Here is a 24751-nt window from a genome sequence, read left to right as displayed (position 1 = left end):
ACTACGATTCTTGTTTTTAGATTTGAACAACAGAACTGACTTTTTTTTAGCTTTGCCTCTCTGCTTGCTCTACACTTCCTGTCCCAATCATCCCTTTTCAACCTGCTAGCCTTTCCTGCTGCAAGGCTGTAACACTGGGCCAGCGTCTCTGCTCAGATGCCTGTTATTCTCTGTTCATGCCACAGAGTACATTGTTCATATCTAGACAACATTTTTGTCTTCCTCACTTGCATTTTATACTTTTACAGTTAGGAAGATCATTTAACTTACTTGTTACAAATTACAGCATCAGGAAGTCTGAAATCTTCTGCATGCGGTGGGAAGACTTCATAAACCAGAAACAACATGGTAAGGCCGAGTTTCCCGAGCACCCAGCTGGAGCGGCTGACAGAGGACTGCTGCCTCATGTGTGTGCAAGCAGCCTGTGACCGGGAGTTCATACCCCTGCATGCGGTCTGCTGGCGTCTCAAACTTGTACCGAGGATCCAATTGCATTCAGCAGCAGCAATCAGGATTGAAAAAAGGAAAATATACAAGTTGGTGTAACCATAGACCTGTAGTTCAGAAGAGGTGTGTTATTAGGGTCCTTGGGTGCTGTCAGCGCACTGCCTTGAACGGATCTCTCGGTTTGCTGCAGTTTCCAGATGGCCCAGAAATGTTTCTCTCACTCAGTGCCATGGCACCAGAAATACACCAACATAAAAGGAGGCCATCTCAAGTCACTCAGAGAGTTAGACTCAGGAGGTAGAGAACAACATTCAATAAGGAGGAGTAGATGGAGATGCAGAGTTACTTATTACATTATACAGAGTAGGGCTGACTTTAAAAAGCCCGTCACAGAATTATTAGACATATATAAATGAAAGACCTGTGTATGTGTATGGAGGCAGTCCGCTCTACGCACGCTCAACCACAGCCACTAGATGGCGCTTGTGTGCACCTCACTACAAAAGACCTGCGTGCAGAAAACGCCGCTGCGTAACAATGACATTGTGGTAATGACAAAGATGAAGAGACACAACGTTGAAATGAAGCAAACACCGCGGCGCAACAACATGCAAGTGAAACACCTCAGCAACTGAGGGCAAGGCTTGAAGTTTTCACTAAAAACATTGTCTACCTGGAGGTATTTTCTCAAGACAAAGATTAATAGGACTCCTATGCCAGAGATACAGCGAAGATATGGTATCACCAGTGTCTCCTTATGAAAGCCAGAAGAGCAGGAAACATAGGTGGGTCCACATCCTCTGCCCTGGGTCATTCTTAAGAGTTAGCAGATGCCTCTCCAAGTTCACAAATATAGTAAAACTGCTAGGGTGTTGTCTTCGGGTTGACCACATGCTACTAGTTGTTTAACAAAACACTTTATTTTAACCTAGAACCTATGGAGTTGTGCATGGTGTTCAGGGCTTGGTTGTGCCCCCTAGAGGTTAGAATCCAAGAAATATCTCCAAGAGACACTCACCTAATAAAGCGCAAGTGCAGTCACTAAATGTTGCTGCCAAGGGGAAATATTTTGGAAAGAAACAGAACTTTTGGTTTTCCCCTTTACAAATGAGGAATCTGTGCAAATCTGGCACAGAGCAGCTCAAAGGTACAAAGCTGCATACTGGATAAGCACACATTTAGCTTTAAGTGTTAGATTTCAAGTGTAACTCATACAAATGAATGTGAGGGCTATAAATTAGTATGTGATTGTGAAAATAAAAGAAGGCAGCCAAAATGGACCAAAAAAAAAAAAAACATCCAACTAATAAGGTAATTGATTAAATAAAAAAACTTAATCAGATTTAAATTCCATGCCTCCAAAAACCAACAACATTCATTCAAAGTTACTGAAATAAACACTTAAAATATTAAAAGGCACTCAATCATAACAGACATCAAAGGGACAATTTGCAGTCACTGGACACAACAACAAACTGCACAGTGTAAACAACAAAAATAAGACAGGAACAATTAGTATAAAACTTCAGAAATTCACTCCTCAAAACAAAAAAGCCCCAAACAAATAATCAAAAATATGCATATAGCTACCACATAGGCAAACTTAAAAATGTGTTCTGCTTGAAATACATTTTTTGTAATATATTTATTATTGAAACTGGAAGTTTTGAACATGAGAGATTATTTGGGGGGGGGCGCATAATTATTTTTGTCTTATTATGCTTCAGGAATTTTGCAATTATTATTTTAATTATGTTTTCATTCTCCAGTGGTGCCATTTTGTAATTTCCAGTGGCGCCATTTTGTGCCATGGTTGCAAGAATGCATCCCATGTTTGCAAGGGGTGTGATCCAGCAAGTTAAGCAGCGTGACACAATGGGGTCTTCTCAAAATAACTGAGGATGTTAACAGCAATACGGGAAAATATCAACAAAACACAAACAAACAAAAAATGACTTTAGCATAACACGCACACAGGCTGTCCCGGGCTTTGAACCAATATCCCTGGAGTTTTAACAGCACCTGTATTTTAAGAATTTGGACTCGTATTATTTGCTCATTTGAAAACACTGAACAGTTGATTACTGGGAACAAAAATGACTTCTGATTTTCATCAAGCACCCTTGTTCAGTCAAGGGCCCACACCAGACGCTCAGAGCTGCAGGGTCCTCCTGCCTTTCATAGCCTGTGAGCCATTAATGAAATTCATTACCTTAATTATTTGAACACCTCCACACACTTAACATTTCTAGCAGAAGCTACGTTATTATAGGCAGTGCGCTCTTAATTAGGTGCACTTTTAAGTCATCAAAGAAGAAAAATATTCAGAATTTCGAAATGGCTGATTAATTAGGTAGAATAAGCCATCGAGGCCCAAACCCAGGCCTGTGGACGCTTCTTTTCACTCCAATCAGTGCCTTCATTGAGAGTCCAGCATTTGCCTATAAATGAGATGGCACCTTTCTGCACTCTGCCTCTGGGGCGAGACCTTCCCCAAAAGTTTGTTCCATGGGAGACGGAATTGAAGCACTCAGCAGTGAGGTTCTTGTTTCAGTGTTTTAACAGATATTATAGACAGACAGACAGATTTGTGGGAGTTGCAATGTCCTCATGGTGTGCTTTGTCTTGTAATGTTGTTTCTTGTCATATTTTTTTGGATTCTTAATACCAAACAATTGCATTTGTTTAAAGGGAACAGCCATAGCAAAAAGTACTCTATCATGAGATAGATTTATTTTGAGGGGGGAATCACAGTATGAAATGATGTAGCCATTTCCTTTCAACTTGCCAGGAAAGATTGGATCAGTTGTTACAGACTCGTCGAAAACAGGCCCTGGAATGGAAGCCTTACAAACAGGCTTCACCACAGACAGCCTGACACCAGACTCGACATGCATGCTATGGCCTGAATAGGTCCTCAGTTTTTGTGAATTACCTCTTTACAAAATTAAATTCTTGTTATTCAAAGGTTCCATGTAGAAACCTAATGTGGGAATCTTAGTTCTAGTTCTTCTAGAACATTTCTGGCTAGTTTTGATCATTTTTCCTTTGTTATGGTTCAGCCAGGGTTCCCCTGCTACACAGGGTTCAGATTTCTCATTTGTTTGTTTTCTTCATTTTCTTGTTAACATTTCATTTCTTTATGTTTCTGTATTTTTCCCCAAGTGCTGTGTGTTTTTGGGGTGCTCCTCCAAGAGGAAGGGCTATCCTGTCTATCACTGCCAAGAGACTGTCCTTAGCCAAAAATCCACAGTCCCTTGAGGTTCATTGAACGTGCTGGGATCAGTGTGATTCTCTGCTTTTTATAAATTAACTGCATTTTTGACCTTACACTCTTCTTCTTGACTTTGCCTTCTAGATTTGTGTTTTTTGGGACTTGTTAACCCTGAACTGCCTTTTCCTTTTCAGGCAAACCCAGCGGTGTCTTTTTTGTGCTTCAGACCTTCATTGTTTCAGATCATTTTGTGTTGATAATAAATCTTTTTATAATAAATATTTATATTTTATTATTGCCCTTTTCATTTCTAACTGGGTTTTGGCAGTTTTCTCCCTCTCTAGTGGACATTTTGAGGTTCTTTGTTTCATATGGATAACATTATTTTTATCCTACCATACCTGTTCTATGCTGCTATTTAGTGAAGTCTGTTCCTCAGACACACCTTGGTTGCGGGGGGGGTGCAGTCACAGATGCGGCACAACACAACACTCTTCAAATCATCCATGATTTGGATAAAATTCTTTAAGGAAACAGTTTTAAGTTTTCTTGTTAAGTTTTCTTTTGCCTTTCTTGTTATTTAAATTACTGCTTTCAGTTTAACAGCTCAGGTTTTGGTGATTTAGCTCTGCCTTGTCAGTAATTACTCTATTTTGAACTTGATCTTGTTTAATTTACACACACACACACACACACACACACACACACACACACACACGTATACATACACACTATTCTAGATCTACACAGTTCACTAAATGCCTCACAACAGAAAGGAAAACATCAGACCTCTGGCTTGGAACACAGACTATGAAAAATCTTTTCCAATAAAGTTTTTATTTTTTTACAAACAAACAGGCACGGAAAATATTCAAAAGGGAATGTCCAAAGAAAAGCAACTCACAGCAAAAAAATGCAATCCTTAGCCAAAAAAAACTGGAGACGAATATCACTACAAACAGAAAATCAATCCCAACAATCACCTTAAAGAACTTTGCTCCACTGACTGCCAAAGACCACCTGAAGCATTGTTTGCAGAGACGGACCTCCAACTAATAGGAATGGTGGCCCTGTTCCTGATATTCGGTTTTGAGGGGACGTGAATAAACTACCACTACAGTAAAAATAACATACAAGTAATAAATAAAATATTCAACACATAACACACAAGGTGGCCCAAACACAATTATTGAGTTATGGCCTATGAATTAAAGAGTGAATTGAGGATTCTCATCTGCCTCTCACTGTTACAACTGCTGCGGCACACAAATGACAAAGAGGTGAGGCCATTAAAAAGACATGCAAAATACAGGACAGACTCAACTGGACTGCATCAAAAACTGCTCACACCCCAAGGTAGCCTGACCCTAGGAAGGCTTCAAGCCTGTCCAGACCTCAATAAGGGGTGCAGGTGTTTAAAGTTCAAAACACAAAAGGTCATGTGAGGTCAGGTTGGGGATCATGCACTGGTACAGGGTGTTGACACACCTGCCACACGAAGAAACAGCTCGGGATTCTGGTTAGCATTCCCCCCCAGACAGACATGCCATCCAGTCCCACCCTCTGGAAATTACCCTCTATCTGCCGCATCCAAGTGTTACGTGGGTGTCCCCTTGGCCTGGTCCAGCCACTCTGGTCCTCAACATTGAGGATCCTGCCAGCCGGATCTTCCTCTGGGAATCGCGACACATAACCATGGTGCTGTAACTGACGCTACCTCACAATGCAGGTAATGTGCCTCAGTTGGGACTCCATGAGCAACACAAAGTCAAACCAGCGGTACCCAAGGAGTATCCAAAGAGACACAGTACCAAAGGAGTCCAGCCTTCATCTCGGGTCACTGGATAGCGTCCATGTCACACAACCATATAGCAAGACAGGAAGCACCAGGACTCTAAAGACTTGGACCTTCGTCACACGCCCTTTTCTAGTGACATCATGACCCCCCCACCACATGCACTATCAATCCATCTACTGACTTCATATGAAGAGACACCAGAGACATGAATGTCACTGCCAATTTAATTAAACCGCTTGACGAGGTCAACACTCTCCCCGCAAAAAGACACTGCTGATGGCTACGCCCAAGAGGTCATTAAAGGCCTGGATGTTGGTTTTTATAAGGACCCTTGCAAGCCCAGACACTCAGACTCCTCACTCAGTCTCTCAAGTGCCCCGATCAGAGCCTCCATTGACTCTGTGAAGATCACAGCTTCATCAGCAAAGTCAAGACTAATGAATCTTTCTTCGCCAACAGATGCCCCACAGCTGCTGGACCCCATGAACTTGACCAACACCCAGTCTATACAAGCATTGAACAGAGTAGGAGCAGAACAGACCCCTGACAAACCTAAAACGCAGAGGGTCTGCCTCCACTCTGCACAGCACTCACAGTATCAGCATACAGGCCCGGCCATGATGTTCAGCAACCTTGAGGGGATTCTGTGAAGTCTCAGGATGTCCCAGAGGGCAGCTCGATCAACTGAGTCGAACACTTTACAAAAATCGACAAGGGCTGTAAAGAAACTCTGCCGATATTTGCAATTGCGCTCCATGAGAACCCTCAGTGCCAAGATGCGGTTGAGGGTAGGCTTCTCAGGTGTAAAACTAGACTGCTCCGGTCACTGGCAGGTGAGCAAGTGATCACGGATCCTACTGAGGATCACCCTTCCCTTTCCAGATAGGGACAAGTTTATGTTTTCCAGTCAGTTGGAATGACGTCAGTCTCCCAAACGGAAGCAAAGATTTCTTACAATGCCAGAAGGACAGCCTTACCACCAGCCTGGAGAAGTTCACCCTGATACCACAGATCCCTGCAACCTTCCCAACCCTCAGCAAAAGACAGTCACAAAATGTGTCTCATAAGAGGGAGTACCACGAAACTCCAACTTGAACACAGACAAGTCCCACCTTTCTAAAAGAGGGTTGGGAAATGGCTTAAAATGAATGACCTGCAGTCACAGGGGGTCCCAGTACTGAACTTGAAAGTGCCTGAACTAGAGCACAGAGCTCTAAAGTTGATTTTGCCTTAGCACTCAAACCCACACTGCACTCCTGCTCTACTGTGATAGCTCCTACTTGAGATGGTCCTGATGTGCACCACCCAAACCTGACATACAGAAAAGGACTGCGAGTGCACCTGGAGGCCCCCACAAGGCAGAGCCAACCAGCATGAATACACAATGTCAGTATGTAAGCCATCATTTACTCTGTGCTGTACAATTACTGCACACGTACTAATACCACAACAAGGACAGCCACTTAGGTCCAATTAGACACGCATTAACATTCAATAAGAGTTCTGAGGAACACACAGAGTGAGAGAGAGGGGTTGGGAGCACGCACTGATACGGAACGTTGTCACGCGAATGTATGAAAATGTGGTTCATTTTAATCTTGTTTATTTACAAGGCAGACTGCTCAAGCCTTATTCTTTCAGTGGATTTGTGCAGTAACAGCTAATGGCTTATCTACCTGAAAAACGACAAGAAAAATGAAAGAAAATGTCAATCCATGTCAAACATGATGACCAACCTCAAATGACCGCTTCTTATCCTCCATTGCCTATAAAACATTTCATTTAAGGGTTTTAGCCAGAAGATTTACCAACACCTAACTATATCCTAGTCCAAGTGTAGGCTCATTTCTTTGCAATTTACTGCTATTTGTTCCTGAAGGGTCCCACCAGACTACATCAACTGTCAAGGACAGCTGGGTGCGGGGAGGCCCAGAAGGGGTTACCCTTTTGTCTAGGAAACTGGGATAGGACCATCAACTGAATGGAAGTTTAAAAAAATGTAAAGGCTTCTGAAGTCATAGAAGAGACCAGCCACTCAAACACAGCAGGAGAATAAAGCTGTGCTCGGGCCACAAGCAGGGAGGTCTGGCCCTTTGAGGAAATACCTGCACACGTCCAGGATGACCCAGAGCCATCTGATGGTTAGTTGAGCATAAAACCAGATGTGCTCTTTGAAAGAACCTCCAGCTTTACAGCCAGGTGTGCTTGGAGCTCAATTCACCCGGCGGGGAGACACCCACTTCCACCCCATCTCTTCAAACATTTATATTAATATAAATGCGCTGCTCACTCCAAGAAGGAAACTGCTTCTAGTATTAATTTCTGAAGGGCAGCAAGGTAGGGAGGCTGCTGTGAGACAGGCCTTTACTCTGTATTCGCGTGTGTCTGAACGTCTCTTGACAGGCAGTCCCTCTCTCAAGGGCATTCCTGTAAAGCCTGCTTCTCAGACTGTCATTATATTAGGTGGAGTGGTGGCTCTAAGGCTAAGAATCTGTGCTAGTATCTGGAAGGTTGCCAGTTCAAATCCCGTTATTGCCAGAAGGGATCCTACTCCATTGGGCCATTGAGCAAGGCCCTTAACCTGAAAATTGCTCCAGGAGAGTTTTACAATGGCTGATCCTGTGCTCCGACCTCCAAAGATCATGTGAAAACACAATTTCCCCCAAATACCAAAATATTTTTGAGGCACCTCACCACCTCCATAGAATTCCTGGCTTTGAAGGCAATTCTCCCAGTGTGCCTCCCATGCCACTTCATCACCTCGTATGTCCAATGTTACATTCACGTGCTATCAGTCATATGGTAAATCTGAATTGTCATATTGAGAATACCATGTGAACGCTCAACAAACTCAAAAGGTACGACTCTGATCATTCAGATAAAGGAAAGCTACAGTATATGAATTGCCCAAGTTGTTACAGAATGCCGACCTTTCACCTTAGTCAATGGCTTAAAATAACACATACATACCAGGTCAGCCCGAAATGCCAACTGTATTTGGTGCAAAGTCAAGTCAAGTCGGGGAGTATGCACTGGTACAGAGCGTTGCTGCACTCACTACACAACGAAACAACTCAGAATCCCGGTTTGCAACCCCCCAGGCAGACACGCAGTCCAATCCCACCCTCCGAAAATGACCCTCTATCTGCCGCAGTCAGGTGTCACGTGGGCAACCCCTTGGTCTGGTCCAGCTACTCTGGTCCCTAACAATGAGGATCTTACGAGCAAGATCACCCTCAAGGAAACACGCCACATGGCCGTAGTGCTGTAACTGACGCTTCCTCACAATGCAGGTCATGTGCCTCATTCTGGACTCCAAGAGCAACACAAAGTCAAACCAACGGTACCCAAGGATTTTCCGGAGAGACACAGTACCAAAGAAGTCCAGTCTTCATCTCAGGTCACTGGATAGCGTCCATGTCACGCAACCATATAGCAAGACAGGAAGCACCAGGACTCTAAAGACTTGGACCTTCGTCCTTTTGCATAGATAACAGCAGCATCATATTTTTCAAAATAGTCCAACCAGAAACCCGCATGAACAAAATGAAACGGGATGGCAAAAAGTCACAACTCTGAGGTCTGAGTAGTCTGAGAGCACACAAACACAGCATAACACTCACACTTCCTCTTTCATTTACATCATCAAAGCCAAACTGACCAATCACATTGCTCACAGAGATTGTACACATATACATACAGACGGGCCTTAGTGCTTTATTATATATAGTAGATTTTTATAATATTATACTGTCATTGAACCTAGTTATACAGTTGAGTACTTATTATATTCTTCTTCCAATGCACAGTCTTTCAACTAAGCATTTCACTACATATTGTACTCTGCATAATTGTATGAGCCCCAAAAAAAAAAAAAAGGATTTAATGACCATTAACCGTCTAGGTTTATTCAGGTGGGCTAGTTGCCCCCAAATTTGTGTCTTCCACTCTCTGTGATTCTGGGCATCCTTTGCAGTGAGCTCCATCCTATGAAGATGATCTCCTCCAACCACATCTTTTCATCCTCCCTTCCCTTCACCTCCATCTTGGTGTGCCTAAGACTTCTGATCCATATGCCCAAACCACTTCAGTCTATGACACTTAAGTCAGGATTCAGCTATTGCTCACTCCATGTCACTCCACACACCCACTGATCATTCTCTTGTCGGTGTTGTCCTGCTTCACTTCATTTTCTGCCTTCGCTGGCTACATTCTAAAACCCAACAATCTTATAGTAACGCCAATCATGTTACCAACCAGGCACACAAAACAGTCCAACACTTAAAGCAATCCTGACTTAGGAACTGGATCAAAAAGCCAACCACCTGGTGACAACACCACCAGTAATACAATTACCAGAAGAAAGCGGAAATCCATTCCAAATTGCATCACACCACTCAGTGATGAGACCCTCGCCTGGTGTTGTTCATTGAGGAAAGTGTACCGGACACGTGCGCTAAAAAAGTAATGTCAGGAAAGGTTCACCGACGGCAAGCTACAACAGAGCAACACTTTCTGAAAGGAACACCATACACCCACATTTGCCAAACGATACCCAACGCAAATGGATCACAGATTCAGAACTCAATTGAGACGGGGCTGAGAGAGGCCGGAAGCAGCGAGGAAGGCGACATGTAAATAAAACACGCGCGGGGACAGTCGCGAAGCCCTGCTGGGCCCACGGACGCCACTCGTGCACCTCCCCGCCTTGGCCCGTTTGCATTCTCTCGCTCAAAGACACACAGGGCGGTATTGTTTACACACCGGCAGCGGGCTCCCTGACGTTTTCCTCCATCTTCGATCCCAGCTTGCACACACGCCAGTCGGAGACGCTGCCTACGCGTTGCCCTGGCAACGCTTCGTCACCCGGAGAAGGACAGCGGAGGGAGCCGCAGTGGAGGGGGCGTGGAGGACGCTGCAGCCCTGCTGCCATGGAAACGCAGAGCGGGTGCCTGAAGAAGCCCGTTTCAAGGTGTGACGTCGCCGCGCCTCCGGGAAACCTCGGTAATTATAACTATAATATTAATAATAAGGACACCGTTTGCGCGGTCTTCTCGTGGTTATTTATGTTGAAGTTATCGTAAAGAAGGCGCTTGCAGTGTTCGGATACTTCGGGTCTGCACGACACATTTCGGAGGGAGTCACTACTACTGTGCGCACGTTAGGAGGCCCCAGCTAAAACAAACGAATCCCGATATTTGGACAAAAACGGTTGTGGTGCGTGACCCACTCGCGAGCGCATTTTGTGACGTCCCAGTGTGCGCGAGTTTCTCGCCACGACGCAATGGGCGGCGCTTCAGGCGAACGCGGGAAACGCACCCAAACACGAAACTGGTGGCGTCTCCGTACAGGTGGACTCGCTGCCGTGCCAGCTGGAGAGTGCTGCTCGTCACTGGGCTCCGGAGGAGGTTTGTACCACGTTTGGCTTAGAAGGTTACCGAAGGGAGCAAACACGAACACGGGAGCGGGGCAGAAGGGGGCCGCTCGACGGAAGACGCCTGGGCGTCGAGCGGTGTTTGTATTGCTGTTTGGTTGGTAGAAATGAATAAATTAATTACAAAAAAAAAAACATGAGTTAACATAACGTTAATGATGTAAAAAATAAAAACGGGAATTAACTCAACGTAAATGACCAAAAAAGGCGAGGGTGCGTACCGGCAGGTGTTTCACCTGTGTGAACTATCGGTGTGCCGCAGCCCGCGTTAGGCCCACACGCGAGTCCGTTTGTAAGTCAGAAAAACTAGGCGTTTGGCTACCTGCGGGCACCCACATTTACCTATTTAAAAAACACTAATTGAAGACAATAATGTAAACCTGTACCTCCTTAAAGAGAACCGTATCCGTCAAGGCCGTGTCACTTCCACAAAAGTTGTGCAAGGTGAGAACTCCGCTTGTACTGCACATGAGTGGGCTCCACGTGTGAAATGTAGCGCCGTCATCCACAGCTGGTCCGAGTTGAAGCTATTGAAGAAAAGTTCACAACATTTACTCAACATTTTTATATCCTCCGAGTTTCCATCCCACAGTAGCAGGGGCTCAGTTGCACGAGGTCCAACTCGGACCGGGGCGCCAGGCAAACTGCACCTTCCCGCACTCTCTGGGGCAGTGCAGCGTACGGCTTCCTGTTTGATTTGCATACGCGTGCTTGGATGGCGCGGGAGAGCAGAACCCACGTGGACACGGGGAACCCCTGCAGCCTCCACGCAGATAGCGCCAGGGCTGGCATTCGCGCAGGAGGCCCTGCAGATCTCCAAGCACACACATACTGCTTGTTTGTGTGGAAATGTATCACGTATATTCACCCCTTGGAGCTTTTCACATTTTGTTGTTGTATAACTTTTAACATTCATCAACAGAAAAAGACTCTAATTTTAGTCAAAGTGACAAAAGATCTTTGCACAGTAGCCTAAATTAATTAGGCACGTATGTATATATTTCTATATATGTATGTATATTTTTAAATATATGTAATTTGTCTTTTATGTTTATATTATGTTATTTTATATTTCCTGGGATTGGTTCCTGCCTTGTGCCCTATGTTGGCTGGGATTGGTTCCAGCAGACCCCCGTGACCCTGTGTTCGGATTCAGCGGGTTGGAAAATGGATGGATGGATGTAACATATGTCTGTGTATGTGTTTGCATATATATACAGTAATTGTAATAATAAGGGCAAAAAAGTGTTGGCGTACCGTTTGGAAAATTAGTTCCATTTAATTGCAAAATTATGCAAGGGAATATGTAAATCGCCAGGAGGATATTTTGAGGAATGCTGCTCTGTCAGCACTCCGTCCTTTATCACTGCCCGTGGTCAAATGACCCTGTCCATTCTGGTAAGGTCTTAACTTTTCTATCATTGTGGCTGAGGTGGAATGGAAATGATGTCAAATGTGTAATACATACAGTGTTTGTATCTGTGTGTGTGTGTGTGTGTGTGTGATATATATATAGTTAGAGTAATAAATATTTGGACAGACAACTTTTTTCTAATTTTGGTTCTGTACAGTACCACAATGAATTGTAAATGAAACAACTCCGATGCAGTTGAAGTGCAGACTTTCAGCTTTAATTCAGTGGGGTGAACAAAACGATTGCATAAAAATGTGAGGCAACTAAAGCATTATTTGAACACAATCCTTTCATTTCCGGAGCTCAAAAGTAATTGGACAAATTAAATAACTGGAAATCAAATGTTCATTTCTAATTCTTGGTTGAAAACCCTTTGCTGGCAATGACAGCCTGAAGTCTTGAACTCCTGGACATCACCAGATGTTGGGTTTCCTCCTTTTGAATGCTCTGCCAGGCCTTTACTTTCAGTTGCTGTTTGTTTGTGGGCCTTTCTGTGTGAAGTTTAGTCTTCAACAAGTGAAATGCCTGCTCAGTTGGGTTAAGATCAGGTGACTGACTTGGCCATTCAAGAATTGTCCACTTCTTTGCTTTAATAAACTCCTGGGTTGCTTTGGCTGTATGTTTTGGGTCATTGTCCATCTGTATCATGAATCAATTTGACTGCTGGATTTAGCTGGATTTGAGCAGACAGTATGTCTCTGAACACCTCAGAATTCATTCGGCTGCTTCTGTCCTGTGTCACATCATCAATAAACACTAGTGTTCCAGTGCCACTGGCAGCCATGCACGCCCAAGCCATCACACTGCCTCCCTCCACCGTGTTGTACAGATGATGTGGGATGCTTTGGATAATGAGCTGTTCCACGCCTTCTCCATACATTTTTCTTGCCATCATTCTAGTAGAGGTTGATCTTGGTTTCATCTGTCCAAAGAATGTTTTTCCAGAACTGTGCTGGCTTTTTTGAGATGTTCTTTAGCAAAGTCCAATCTCGCCTTTTCTATTCTTGAGGCTTAGGAGTGGCTCACACCTTGCAGTGCACCCTCTGGATTTACTTTCATGCAGTCTTCTCTTTATGGTAGACTTGGATATCGATACGCCCGCCTACCCCCTGGAGAGTGTTGTTCACTTGGTTGGCTGTTGTGAAGGGGTTTCTCTTCACCATGGAAATGATTCTGCGATCATCCACCACTGTTGTCTTCCATGGACATCCATGTCTTTTTGCGTTGCTGAGTTCACCAGTGCTTGCTTTCTTTCTCAGGATGGACCAAACTGTAATATTTTGCCACTCGTTATATTGGAGCAATTTCTCGGATTGTTTTTTTCTGTTTTCACATCTTAAGGATGGCTTCTGTCACCTGCATGTTGTCTGTTCACAGCAAACTCTTCCACATGCAAGCACCACACCTCAAATCAACTCCAGGCCTTTTATCTGCTTAACTGATAATGACATAACGACGGACTTGACCACACCTGCCCATGAAATAGCCAAAGAGTCAATTTGTCCAATTACTTTTGAGCCCCTGAAATGAAGGGATTGTGTTCAAAAAATGCTTTAGTTGCCTCACATTTTTATGCAATCGTTTTGTTCACCCCACTGAATTAAAGCTGAAAGTCTGCACTTCAACTGCATCGGAGTTTTTTCATTTAAAATTCATTGTGGTAATGTACAGAACCAAAATTAGAAAAAAGTTGTCTCTGTCCAAATATTTATGGACCTAACTGTATATATGTATATGTATATGTGTGTATATATATATATATATATATATATATGGTTGAAATAGTTTACTGTCAAATAATGCAAAGGGTACGCAACACGTGTTTTGCCCTAATTCTGGGCTCATCAGGCGTACACACTCACTGCACCCCCCCTCTCGGGGAATTGAACCTCGGACGTCAGCGCCAGAGGCAAAGCCTCTAACGTTGTGCCACGTGGTTCATTCATTTGACAGCATGTAGATCGGGGTAATTACATTCATTGCATTCATATATATATATGTGTGTGTGTTTGTGTATATATCCATCCATCCATTTTCCAACCCGCTGAATCCGAACACAGGGTCACGGGGGTCTGCTGGAGCCAATCCCAGCCAACAGAGGGCACAAGGCAGGGAACCAATCCCGGGCAGGGTGCCAACCCACCGCAGGACACACACAAACACACCCACACACCAAGCACACACTAAGCACACACTAGGGCCAATTTAGAATCACCAATCCCCCAACCTGCATGTCTTTGGACTGTGGGAGGAAACCGGAGCGCCCGGAGGAAACCCACGCAGACACGGGGAGAACATGCAAACTCCACGCAGGGTGGACCCGGGAAGCGAACCCGGGTCTCCTAACTGCGAGGCAACAGCGCTACCACTGCGCCACCGTGCCGCCCTTGTGTATATATATATATATATATATATATATATATATATATATATATATATGTATACACATACATCCCAACATATCATCAGACGACACCTGAGGAAGGCTTTTTCAGCATGGAAATTACAAAATTAGCTTTATAAGCTTTGCATATGTTTAATTTGGAAGATCAACAGAGAATAAAAGGGGTGTTGGGGTCCCAAGGGATGCCCCATTTAATTGAGGTTGCTAGGAGGACCATAGAGTTACACAAGGACAAAAAAGGCTTGAAGTGCATGGCGCTCTGTCCTGCTATGAAGTTGGTTCAGGATTGAATGGTGACGTCTGGTGGTAAGTCAGTATATAAAGGGTCAGATAAGTAAGGGGTGGAGCTTTAGGTGACAAACAGAAAATCTGTTATTGACGGTGTCACACCTTTATCCTTCCCCATTTTCACTTTGTCCAAAATAATTCCTATACTCGCAGTACATATATATTGTAATAACAAAAACACAGATAAAGAGTTGGGGCACTGGGTGATGAACCTCGTATAACTGGCAGTTGGTTGACCAAAAAATAAACGGTGACAGAGAAATAGTCATCAGCACACAGTAGTGGTATGACATCTTCTTCAGTTGCGAGTCAAAGAGTGAGTGCCATTCTTGTATTTGGTTCCTGGAGGAAGAGGCAAAGGTGTTGGCAGAAGCAGAAATGGCATAATAGGTCCTTGCACCATGGATCTTCCATTCTGAGGGCAATAGGGAAGAATATGCGAAGCCCCAACTTGAACCAGTGTTGCAAGTATCATACTATAAATGTGTATATGCGTGTGTGAGTACATTATATACAAGATTGGTGCGACAACCATAATAACAACTCTGGTAGCAGGGTTTGGGTGTGTGTGTACATTATATCCAGGCCTTTAATGACCTCTTGGGCACAGCCATCAGCAGTGTGTCTGTTTGCGGGGAGAGTGACGACCTTGTTGAGAGGTTTACTTACCTTGGCAGTGACATTCATGTCACTGGTGACTCTTCCTATGAAGTCAGTAGACGGATTGGGAGAGCATGGGAGGTCATGAGGTCGCTGGAAAGGGGTGTGTGGTGCTCCCGATATCTATGCAAAAAGGACGAAGGTCCAAGTCTTTAGAGTCCTGGTGCTTCCTGTCTTGCTATATGGTTGCGTGACATGGACGCCATCCAGTGACCTGAGACGAAGACTGGACTCCTTTGGTACTGTGTCTCTCCGGAAAATCCTTGGGTACCGTTGGTTCGACTTTGTGTCGAATGAGCGGTTGCTCATGGAGTCCCGAATGAGGCACATTACCTGCATTGTGAGGGAGCGTCAGTTACGGCACTACGGCCATGTGGCGTGTTTCCCAGAGGGTGATCCAGCTGGTAAGATCCTCATTGTTGGGGACCCGAGTGGCTGGACCAGGCCAAGGGGTCGCCCACGTAACACCTGGCTGCGGCAGATACAGGGTTATTTCCGGAAGGTGGGACTGGACCGCGTGGCTGCCTGGGGGGTTGCAAACCGGGATCCCGAGTTGTTTCGTTGTGTAGTGACTGCAGCAACACTCTGTACCAGTGCAGGCTCCCCAACTTGACTTGTACATTATATATGCATACACACACATACACACACCCAAACCCTGTTACCAGAGTTGTTAATATGGTTGTCGCACCAATCTTGTGGAAGGAGGTTGGTGTCAGGAAGGGCCTCCAGTTGTAGGATTTTCTGCTTCAGTAAGATTTGACATGTAAACACACACTGTGGCTGAATCTGAACCAATAACTCTTAAAGCAGCAAATGCTGAAAGGGTCCCACACACACAAGATTGTCCATCTTCCTGCGACTCTGTTCAGAAATGGCACAGGTTTAGGAGAGAGCTTAATGCAAACAAACAGCGGGTCTAAAGGTTTCAATATTTAGACACAGTGAAGAAATGTTGCAGGTTGTTCGAGGCAGTGGATGGATGTAAGCAGTGTTATTGTATTGTACTCATTATGTTTTTTCCTACCACTTTTCATTGCTGTCTTCAGATTTTATAAATAATTGCTGTTTTATGGCAGGATCCATAGTTACTTGATTTTAAATTCTTTGGTCTTTCCAGCTGAAGCATTCATTGCTACATGGAGAATACTGTGATCCTGCATAGTGCCCTTGCCAGTCTCACCAGGTGTTGTTTTTTTTTTTTGTTATGGCAGATCAGTTTTTATAAACGTTCAATTGATTTACCTTGCTTGGCTCAGTGAACTTCATCTGTCTAGCAAAACAGCATTCACCCATCAAATGGCTCATCTGAACTTGAAAGCACTTACCTTGCCCACGATAAATGTCAACATGTTCTGCTTTTTGGTGATTTTTAGTAATTCATAAGCATTAGTAGTGGACCTCATGAGACGTGAAAAAATAAAAGCTCGCTGATGTCTGGAATTGCCGTGAAGAACCAGTAAACTAAACTTCAGGAAGGCCCTGAAAGTGTCTGGCAGTGATTGGTCAGTTGTGTCCATCGACACATAAATAAAGATGGCCGCTGCGCCTTTGTGGTGATTCAGACATCTCTGTAGTGAAGCATGCCGTCCGGGACAAAACACGGCCCACAGATATCCAGGTCTTGTGGACATTTAGAGCACAAATAAATGTTAAAATAGAAGATGAGAATGCTGAACTCATTTTAGTATAACAAGTAGAACATGTTGTTGTTATTTCTGTGTTTTTATAATTTTCACTTGCCTTTGACAGGCTTTGGGTGTTTGTGAGTCTAGCAAAAAACAAAAACATTGAGAACGTTCATACTAACAGTAAATACAGGTGCTGGTCATAAAATTAGAATATCATGACAAAGTTGATTTATTTCAGTAATTCCATTCAAAAAGTGAAACTTGTATATTCGATTCATTCATTACACACAGACTGATGTATTTCAAATGTTTATTTCTTTTAATGTTGATGATTATAACTGACAACTAATGAAAGTCCCAAATTCAGTATCTCGGAAAATTAGAATATTGTGAAAAGGTTCAATATTGAAGACACCTGGTGCCACACTCTAATCAGCTAATGAACTCCAAACACCTGCAAAAGCCTTTAAATGGTCTCTCAGTCGAGTTCTGTAGGCTACACAATCAGGGGGAAGACTGCTGACTTGACAGTTGTCCAAAAGACGACCATTGACACCTTGCACAAGGAAGGCAAGACACAAAAGGTCATTGCTAAAGAGGCTGGCTGTTCACAGAGCTCTGTGTCCAAGCACATTAATAGAGAGGCGAAGGGAAGGACAAGATGTGGTAGAAAAAAGTGGACAAGCAATAGGGATAACCGCAGCCTGGAGAGGATTGTGAAACAAAACCCATTCAAAAATGTGGGGGAGATTCACAAAGAGTGGACTGCAGCTGGAGTCAGTGCTTCAAGAACCACCACACACAGACGTATGCAAGACATGGGTTTCAGCTGTCACATTCCTTGTGTCAAGCCACTCTTGAACAAGAGACAGCGTCAGAAGCGTCTCGCCTGGGCTAAAGACAAAAAGGACTGGACTGCTGCTTTCTGATGAAAGTAAATTTTGCAATTCCTTTGGAAATCAAGGTCCCAGAGTCTGGAGGAAGAGAGGAGAGGCACAGAATCCACGTTGCGTGAGGTCCAGTGTAAAGTTTCCACAGTCAGTGATGGTTTGGGGTGCCATGTCATCTGCTGGTGTTGGTCCATTGTGTTTTCTGAGGTCCAAGGTCAACGCAGCCGTCTACCAGGAAGTTTTAGAGCACTTTATGCTTCCTGCTGCTGACGAACTTTATGGAGATGCAGATTTCATTTTCCAACAGGACCTGGCACCTGCACACAGTGCCAAAGCTACCAGTACCTGGTTTAAGGACCATGGTATCCCTGTTCGTGATTGGCCAGCAAACTCGCCTGACCTTAACCCCATAGAAAATCTATGGGGTATTGTGAAGAGGAAGATGCAATACGCCAGACCCAACAATTCAGAAGAGCTGAAGGCCACTATCAGAGCAACATGGGCTCTCATAACACCTGAGCAGTGCCACAGACTGATCGACTCCATGCCACACCGCATTGCTGCAGTAATCCAGGCCAAAGGAGCCCCCACTAAATATTGAGTGCTGTACATGCTCAGACTTTTTATGTTCATACCTTTCAGTTGGCCAACACTTCTAAAAATCCTTTTTTTGCATTGGTCTTAATTGATATTCTAATTTTCCGAGATACTGAATTTGGGACTTTCATTAGTTGTCAGTTATAATCATCAACATTAAAAGAAATAAACATTTGAAATACATCAGTCTGTGTGTAATGAATGAATCTAATATACAAGTTTCACTTTCTGAGTGGAATTACTGAAATAAATCAACTTTGTCATGATATTCTAATTTTATGACCAGCACCTGTACTTCTATACATTATTCAATTTTAAACTAGACGCAGCGGTCTCCAACTCCAGTCCTGGAGAGCTACTGTGGCTGCAAGTTTTCATTCTAACTCTTAATAAATGACCAGTTTTTGCTGCTATTTAACTATTTCCCTTTGTTTTAATTGACTTTCCTTGAGACTCTAACTGTTGAATTGATTCTTTTTTCCTTAAATGGCAGCTAAACATAAATTTATTGTGAAGTGAGCCAACAGACGGGGCCTCGAACTCCAACCAACTTCACTTCATTCAGTTTCTTAACTTGAAGCCAATTCTTGTTGCTAATTAAACCCGTTATTTCATTCCTTGGCACTCATTCTGCCATGGCAGACGTTTCTAAACCTGTTGATTTTCTTTTTTAAGAGCGCTGATGTTGTGTGGACCTGAGCAGATCAACATTACTGATGCCTTCACCTTTCTTTATTTTCAGTTATTGTGTGATGGATGCAGGTTGTCATTTATGTGTCGGTTCATTTTGTGTCTTAAAATGGTTTGGTTGCTAATTAAGGGGCCCAAATCTCAAGTTGTGCATCAATTAAAATTAAGGCAAAGAGTTAAATAGCAGCAAAATCTGGTCACTAATTAAGAAAAGGGTTAGAATGAAAACCTGCAGCCACAGTAGCTCTCCAGGACTGGAGGTGGAGACCCCTGAACTAGAGTCTTAAGGCACCTAAGAGTAATATTATAAGAAAATGTCTGTCAAGCACTGGGGGGCTTTGGCCAAAGCAGACTATCCCACCCCTTCATGTATGCCCTGGTTGCAGGTGTCTTCAGTACCATACAGGAAAGCTGAAGGACGCACATCAGTGTTTGTGGGCAGAGGAGATAAGAAACAAATCCTCGGAATTCTAAATGTTTCTTTTCCCTTTGGTTTTTATATTTTTCTTGACCTTGTGTTATATGTTGCATGACACCCCCCCCGTCCCCTTTCTTCTGTTCTTTTTGATGTTTGCCTCTTTTCTTCACATGGACTGATCTTAACAAAGCCTGTTTTAACAAGTGAAGCCATCTGTTGAGACGCTACACTGTGTGTAGCCATCTTTTGTTTCTTGTTGTGCTCATGGCTGTGGAGTTGGTAAACAAAACCTTTGACTCGGACTCCTCCATTTGTGGTACCTCCGGCTCCTCTTATGTTTACTACGTTGATTGAAGGCACACGAGATGCACAGCTCTTCCTCTCTGCCTGTTGAATCATCAGCACACTTTTTTTGTACCCTTACCTGTTAAAGTTCAGGCTTAATGGCTGTAGAGATGATGTTGTGGGTTACAAACGCAAAGTAACATTAAACATAAGACTAAACCTGCAAAGTTTAAAAAGAAGTTGTAGTTTTATCAAAAGGCCAGAAGAAAAAATAGTTTAATCAAATCTGTATATTTGAAATTGGAAGTTTTAACATGTTTTAAATAGTGCTGGGCGGTATACCGGTTCATACCAAAAAACATTTTTTATTTTTGTTATGATATGGATTTTTCTTATACTGCAACACCGGTTTAAATTGCCTAAACAACGTTCAGAACATGGTGCTGCGGGAATCTGTTTAAGGGGGACCTTTTACACTGCTACACCACTAAACACGCATGCGACGGAGTACATGTGTTAGTGGAGGTATTGTGTGATGAAAATGGACAGACAACATTCAGAAACTGAAACTGTAGAAGATGATAAACTTGAACAGGATGACACAGAAGAACTTTTGCTGAAAAAAGGAGCCGTGTCTGTGGTCTGGTGATGCTTTGGTTTTAAAAGGTCTGATGTGGACCATTATGTTCAAATGTGTGAATACTGTGTCTATATTACTGGATAATACGGCAAGCCAAGTTGTACTTGTTTTATTTTATTTTTTTCAGTACTCTGTAATGTCCCTGAGTACTGCGTAATAGTGTGACGACATGTTGACTTTATTCTCGACATTTCCACTTTAATCTTGACGCTTATGATGAGAATAAAGTCGATGTTGACTTTATTCTCAACATTTCTACTTTATTCTCGCCGTTTATTTCAAGATTAAAGTCGACATGTTGACTTTATTCTTGTAAATTGTCATTAAAGTAGACCGTCGTAAACTAAACTTCATCTTAAAATGAATATTTAATTTACTAGATTTTTATGTAGCACATTAAATGCTTTGTGTTAAGTGTTCCTGAGCCATGTTAATCGCTACGTTCTTCTTAAACTGACGTCGTCTGCACTAAGAGGAGGCGCAGGCAGCGATCGCCGCACAGAATCCATTAATTTCGTGATATTCCTGCTCCCTGAACATTTAGAATGCTAAGATAAATATTTGATATCATTTTCATGATGAAATGCATGAATGCATGTATTACTCATGTGGGGGCACGGTGGCATGGAGGGTGCACTGCTGCGTCGCCACAAGGGGGTCCCGGGTGTTCCCAGCCTTGAATTTGCATGTGTTTCTGGTGGGTTTACTCGGTGCTTCAGTTTCCTTTCAAAGTCATGTAGGATGGCAGGTTTTGTTCTTCTTTATTGACCCTGCTAGTGTGTGTGTTGCTCGTGTTCACCCTGCGATGTGCTGGCGCCCCCTTTAGGATTTGTTACTGCATCACACACAATGCAGGCTGGCATGGGTGCAACCCCGAATAGATGGCATAATTAAACATGTATAACAAAGTTTTTTTTAAAGTTCTGAACACTCCATGGTCTAAGTTTATAACTAGTTTTAATTTCACAAAGACGTTTATCGTGTGGTGATTGGTTATGTGGAGAAAGATGAAGGAAAGATAGGAACTGGGGGTTTGGTACGTCAGACAGAGACAGCACGCATGCAATAAAGAAAGTCCTCTCAGAAGAACATCCATTGAATTCTGTGTTCGTGTCTCTGACCACCAGATCACAAACCCAACATTTACACAATATTTCAGTTACACCTGTGAGATACTCATTCATACATCCAGTTTTCTGGAGCCTCGTCACACCTGTCAGAACGTTCTTTACACTGAACGTACACCTGGGGACCCCTTACTGCGAGGGAGCAGCACTACCGCCTCACTGCCGTCTAATACCTGCTTTAATGCATTTCATCCTGAAAATGATATCAAGAATTTATCTCAGCAATCTAAATGTTCAGAGAGCAGGAATATCGTGAAGTGAGTGGATTGTGTGCGGCGATCACTGCCTGCGCCTCCTCTTAGTGCAGAAGAAGTCAGTTTAAGAAACGCGTAGCGATTAACAACTGGGTCAGGGAACACAAGACAAAGCATTTAATGTGCTACATAACTTATGACAGGGTTTGAGAAAATCTAGTGAATTAAACATTGATTTTAGGATGAAGTTTACGACGTTCTACTTTAATGACAAAATAAACTACAAGAATAAAGTGGAAATGTCGAGAATAAAGTCAACATGTCCACTTTATTCTTGACATATAATTTGTTTTTTTTTTCTTCACCGTGGCTCTAATACGATTATGTAGGGCACAACCACAAATAGCGTTATAAGTGCAAGTTAGTTTTATTATTTATGTTTATAGCTTAGCTTGAAGTAAGGTCCATATTAATGCAGTTTGCCTTAATGATGGTTCAGTTGGTAAAGATGTCATCACCAAGTTGCACTTGTTTTATTTTATTTTTATTTGGTGACTACTGTGTAATGCACCTGGGCTTGAAGTCTTGAAGTAATAGTATTATTACTGGAAATTGCACTATTATTTATTAGTTTAAATATTATGCAGTTTAATGATGGTAAAGTTGTTTAAAAAGTCACTTTAACGTGTCAGTGGACAGAGATTGTTAACATTAACAGAAAGTGTAGTTGGTTTATAAATAATATTTACACTTTATTCCTTTTCTAAGACGTGTTCAGTGCAATCCAACTTTTGACAAACACCTCTGGATATTTTACTAAGTCTAAATGCCTCTTTGGATGGCTGAAAATATGTTGTCCAAATTATAGTTTAAGTTGTTTGCAAACTTTGTTCAATAAAAAGGTTCTGTATTTTGACTGCAACTGTCATGCAATGTGATTCCTTCTCTTCATTAGTGGCACCCCCTTGAAAACCATCACTTTATGGGGCCATGTAAACCTGCATTAATACTTGTGTGCACATTCAAAGGTTTTTAGTGTGATTCTCATGACAGTGGAGTTGGTTATTCTTAGCCAGTAACTGCAGTGGGACATGTGGTTAACATCCACTCATGCATACAGTCCAATACCGTGAAACTGGTAATATTCTGAAAAATACCGTGATATAGAATTTTGGTCATACCGCCCAGCACCAGTTATAAGTCACCTTTAGTTGGAGTCGATACTCTTTCTCTGACTCCAGTAACCCAATAACTGCTTCCGACTCCACAGCCCTGATGGTCCTGAAAGTGAAGCAGTGGCTTTCCCACCTGTGCAGGTTTCCAGTACAAAGCCAGAACCAAGTGAGCTGTGAAATTTCACTGGAGATGGTATCTGGTTCCTGGTGCTAGTGAAACCGTGGCATGAACGTGTCACCTGACCCAGGGAAGTGTCTGTGTGGCCACTTGCTGTGCTTTATTTAATGTTCTTTGAAGCATGCTGGTGTTCGTGATGCAATATACTGTCATTACTGTCGACTTACAGTGCTGATGTCCCTCACCAACAATCTGTTTGAGCACTGGGAGCGACGAGCAGGTCCACTTGGGAGTGACGTAAGAACCATTGCTGGATATATGGAGAAGAGACAGAGAATGGGAAAGATGTCCTAAAAGTTATTGTCGCACTTTCTGACAAGCAATATAAATTGTCTGATAAGTTCTTAATTTAGAGTGGTGGGACCAGTAAGGCATTTACTTGTATTGGGTGATAAATCTTAGTCAAAGCTGGGGACTCTGTGGCCAAAGGTTCTGTCTCAGATAGTAGAACAGAGCATTTGAGCATGAGAAAAGTGCTATATAAATAAAATGTAGTATTATTATTATACAGCATTGTGATATTCATATCTGATTCCAGGATACATTTGAAGGATTTTTATAGTTAAAATAGTCAAAGTTGACAGGCGGAGTGGTGGCTGTGAGGCTAGGGATCTGCACTGGCAATCGGAAGGTTGCTGGTTTGAATCCTGTAAATGCCAATAGGGACTCTGCTCTGTTGGGCCCTTAACCTGCAATTGCTGAGCGCTTTGAGTAGTGAAAAAAGTGCTATATAAATGAAAAGAATTATTATTTATTATTAATTAAAGTCGAACCAAACGTCTCTCCATTCAAGTGTGTGTTACTCTAAAGGCAACTCTGGATGTTTCCACTTGCCATTCCACTTGGTTGTGCTTCCACATTAAAGTCACAGATCAGAGTATTTGTAGTTTTGCTTGGAATGCCCGTGATTCTCATTATTTAACACATTAGGTTCTTAAACTGCGGTTCGAGTCGCATGTTGTCTGGATTGGAGTTGTGGAGGTTTGGGATTCACAGTAGCAGACAGTGGGAAAGGATTGCCCTTCTTGCGATGGGTCGCCTCGGGCAGTTTGAGCAAATGCCGTTGATCCACTATGATCTGTGCCGCCGATTTTCTGGGGGGACAAACTGGATGATGATTGGAGATGATTCTGAGTCTCAAAGAAAGTAGACTGCAAGAGAGTTTTAAGAGCCACTGTTTTAACTGAAGGTGTTCCTGTTCTGTCAGAAATTTCAGCCTTTTCCTTTTAGATGCTGGCAGTTATTTGAAGCAAACTATGCTGGCGCC

General features: G+C 43.0%; 2 protein-coding genes across 4 annotated transcripts in view; one reads left to right on the top strand and one right to left on the bottom strand.

The window, feature by feature from the left end:
- agbl4 (AGBL carboxypeptidase 4) overlaps positions 1 to 10364 on the bottom strand; it is a 460603-nt gene extending 450239 nt beyond the window's left edge. The window contains exon 1 of the mRNA XM_028812463.2: positions 10224 to 10364. Within this exon, the coding sequence (XP_028668296.1) occupies positions 10224 to 10254 (31 nt within the window). The 5' untranslated portion in view covers positions 10255 to 10364. The remainder of the gene's footprint in view (positions 1 to 10223) is intronic.
- Positions 10365 to 10369: 5 nt separating this feature from the next.
- elavl4 (ELAV like neuron-specific RNA binding protein 4) overlaps positions 10370 to 24751 on the top strand; it is a 272046-nt gene continuing 257664 nt past the window's right edge. For 2 of the 3 annotated variants that reach the window (XM_051933170.1, XM_051933174.1), the window contains exon 1: positions 10373 to 10463. The gene's annotated coding sequence lies outside the window, so the exon portion shown is untranslated. Of the gene's footprint in view, positions 10464 to 24751 lie in introns of all 3 variants that reach the window. The other variant, XM_051933169.1, reaches the window with a different exon arrangement.

The sequence above is a fragment of the Erpetoichthys calabaricus genome, chromosome 10 (assembly GCF_900747795.2).
Source record: "Erpetoichthys calabaricus chromosome 10, fErpCal1.3, whole genome shotgun sequence".
Classification (NCBI taxonomy): domain Eukaryota; kingdom Metazoa; phylum Chordata; class Cladistia; order Polypteriformes; family Polypteridae; genus Erpetoichthys; species Erpetoichthys calabaricus.
This window is presented reverse-complemented; position numbering and strand designations above follow the sequence as displayed.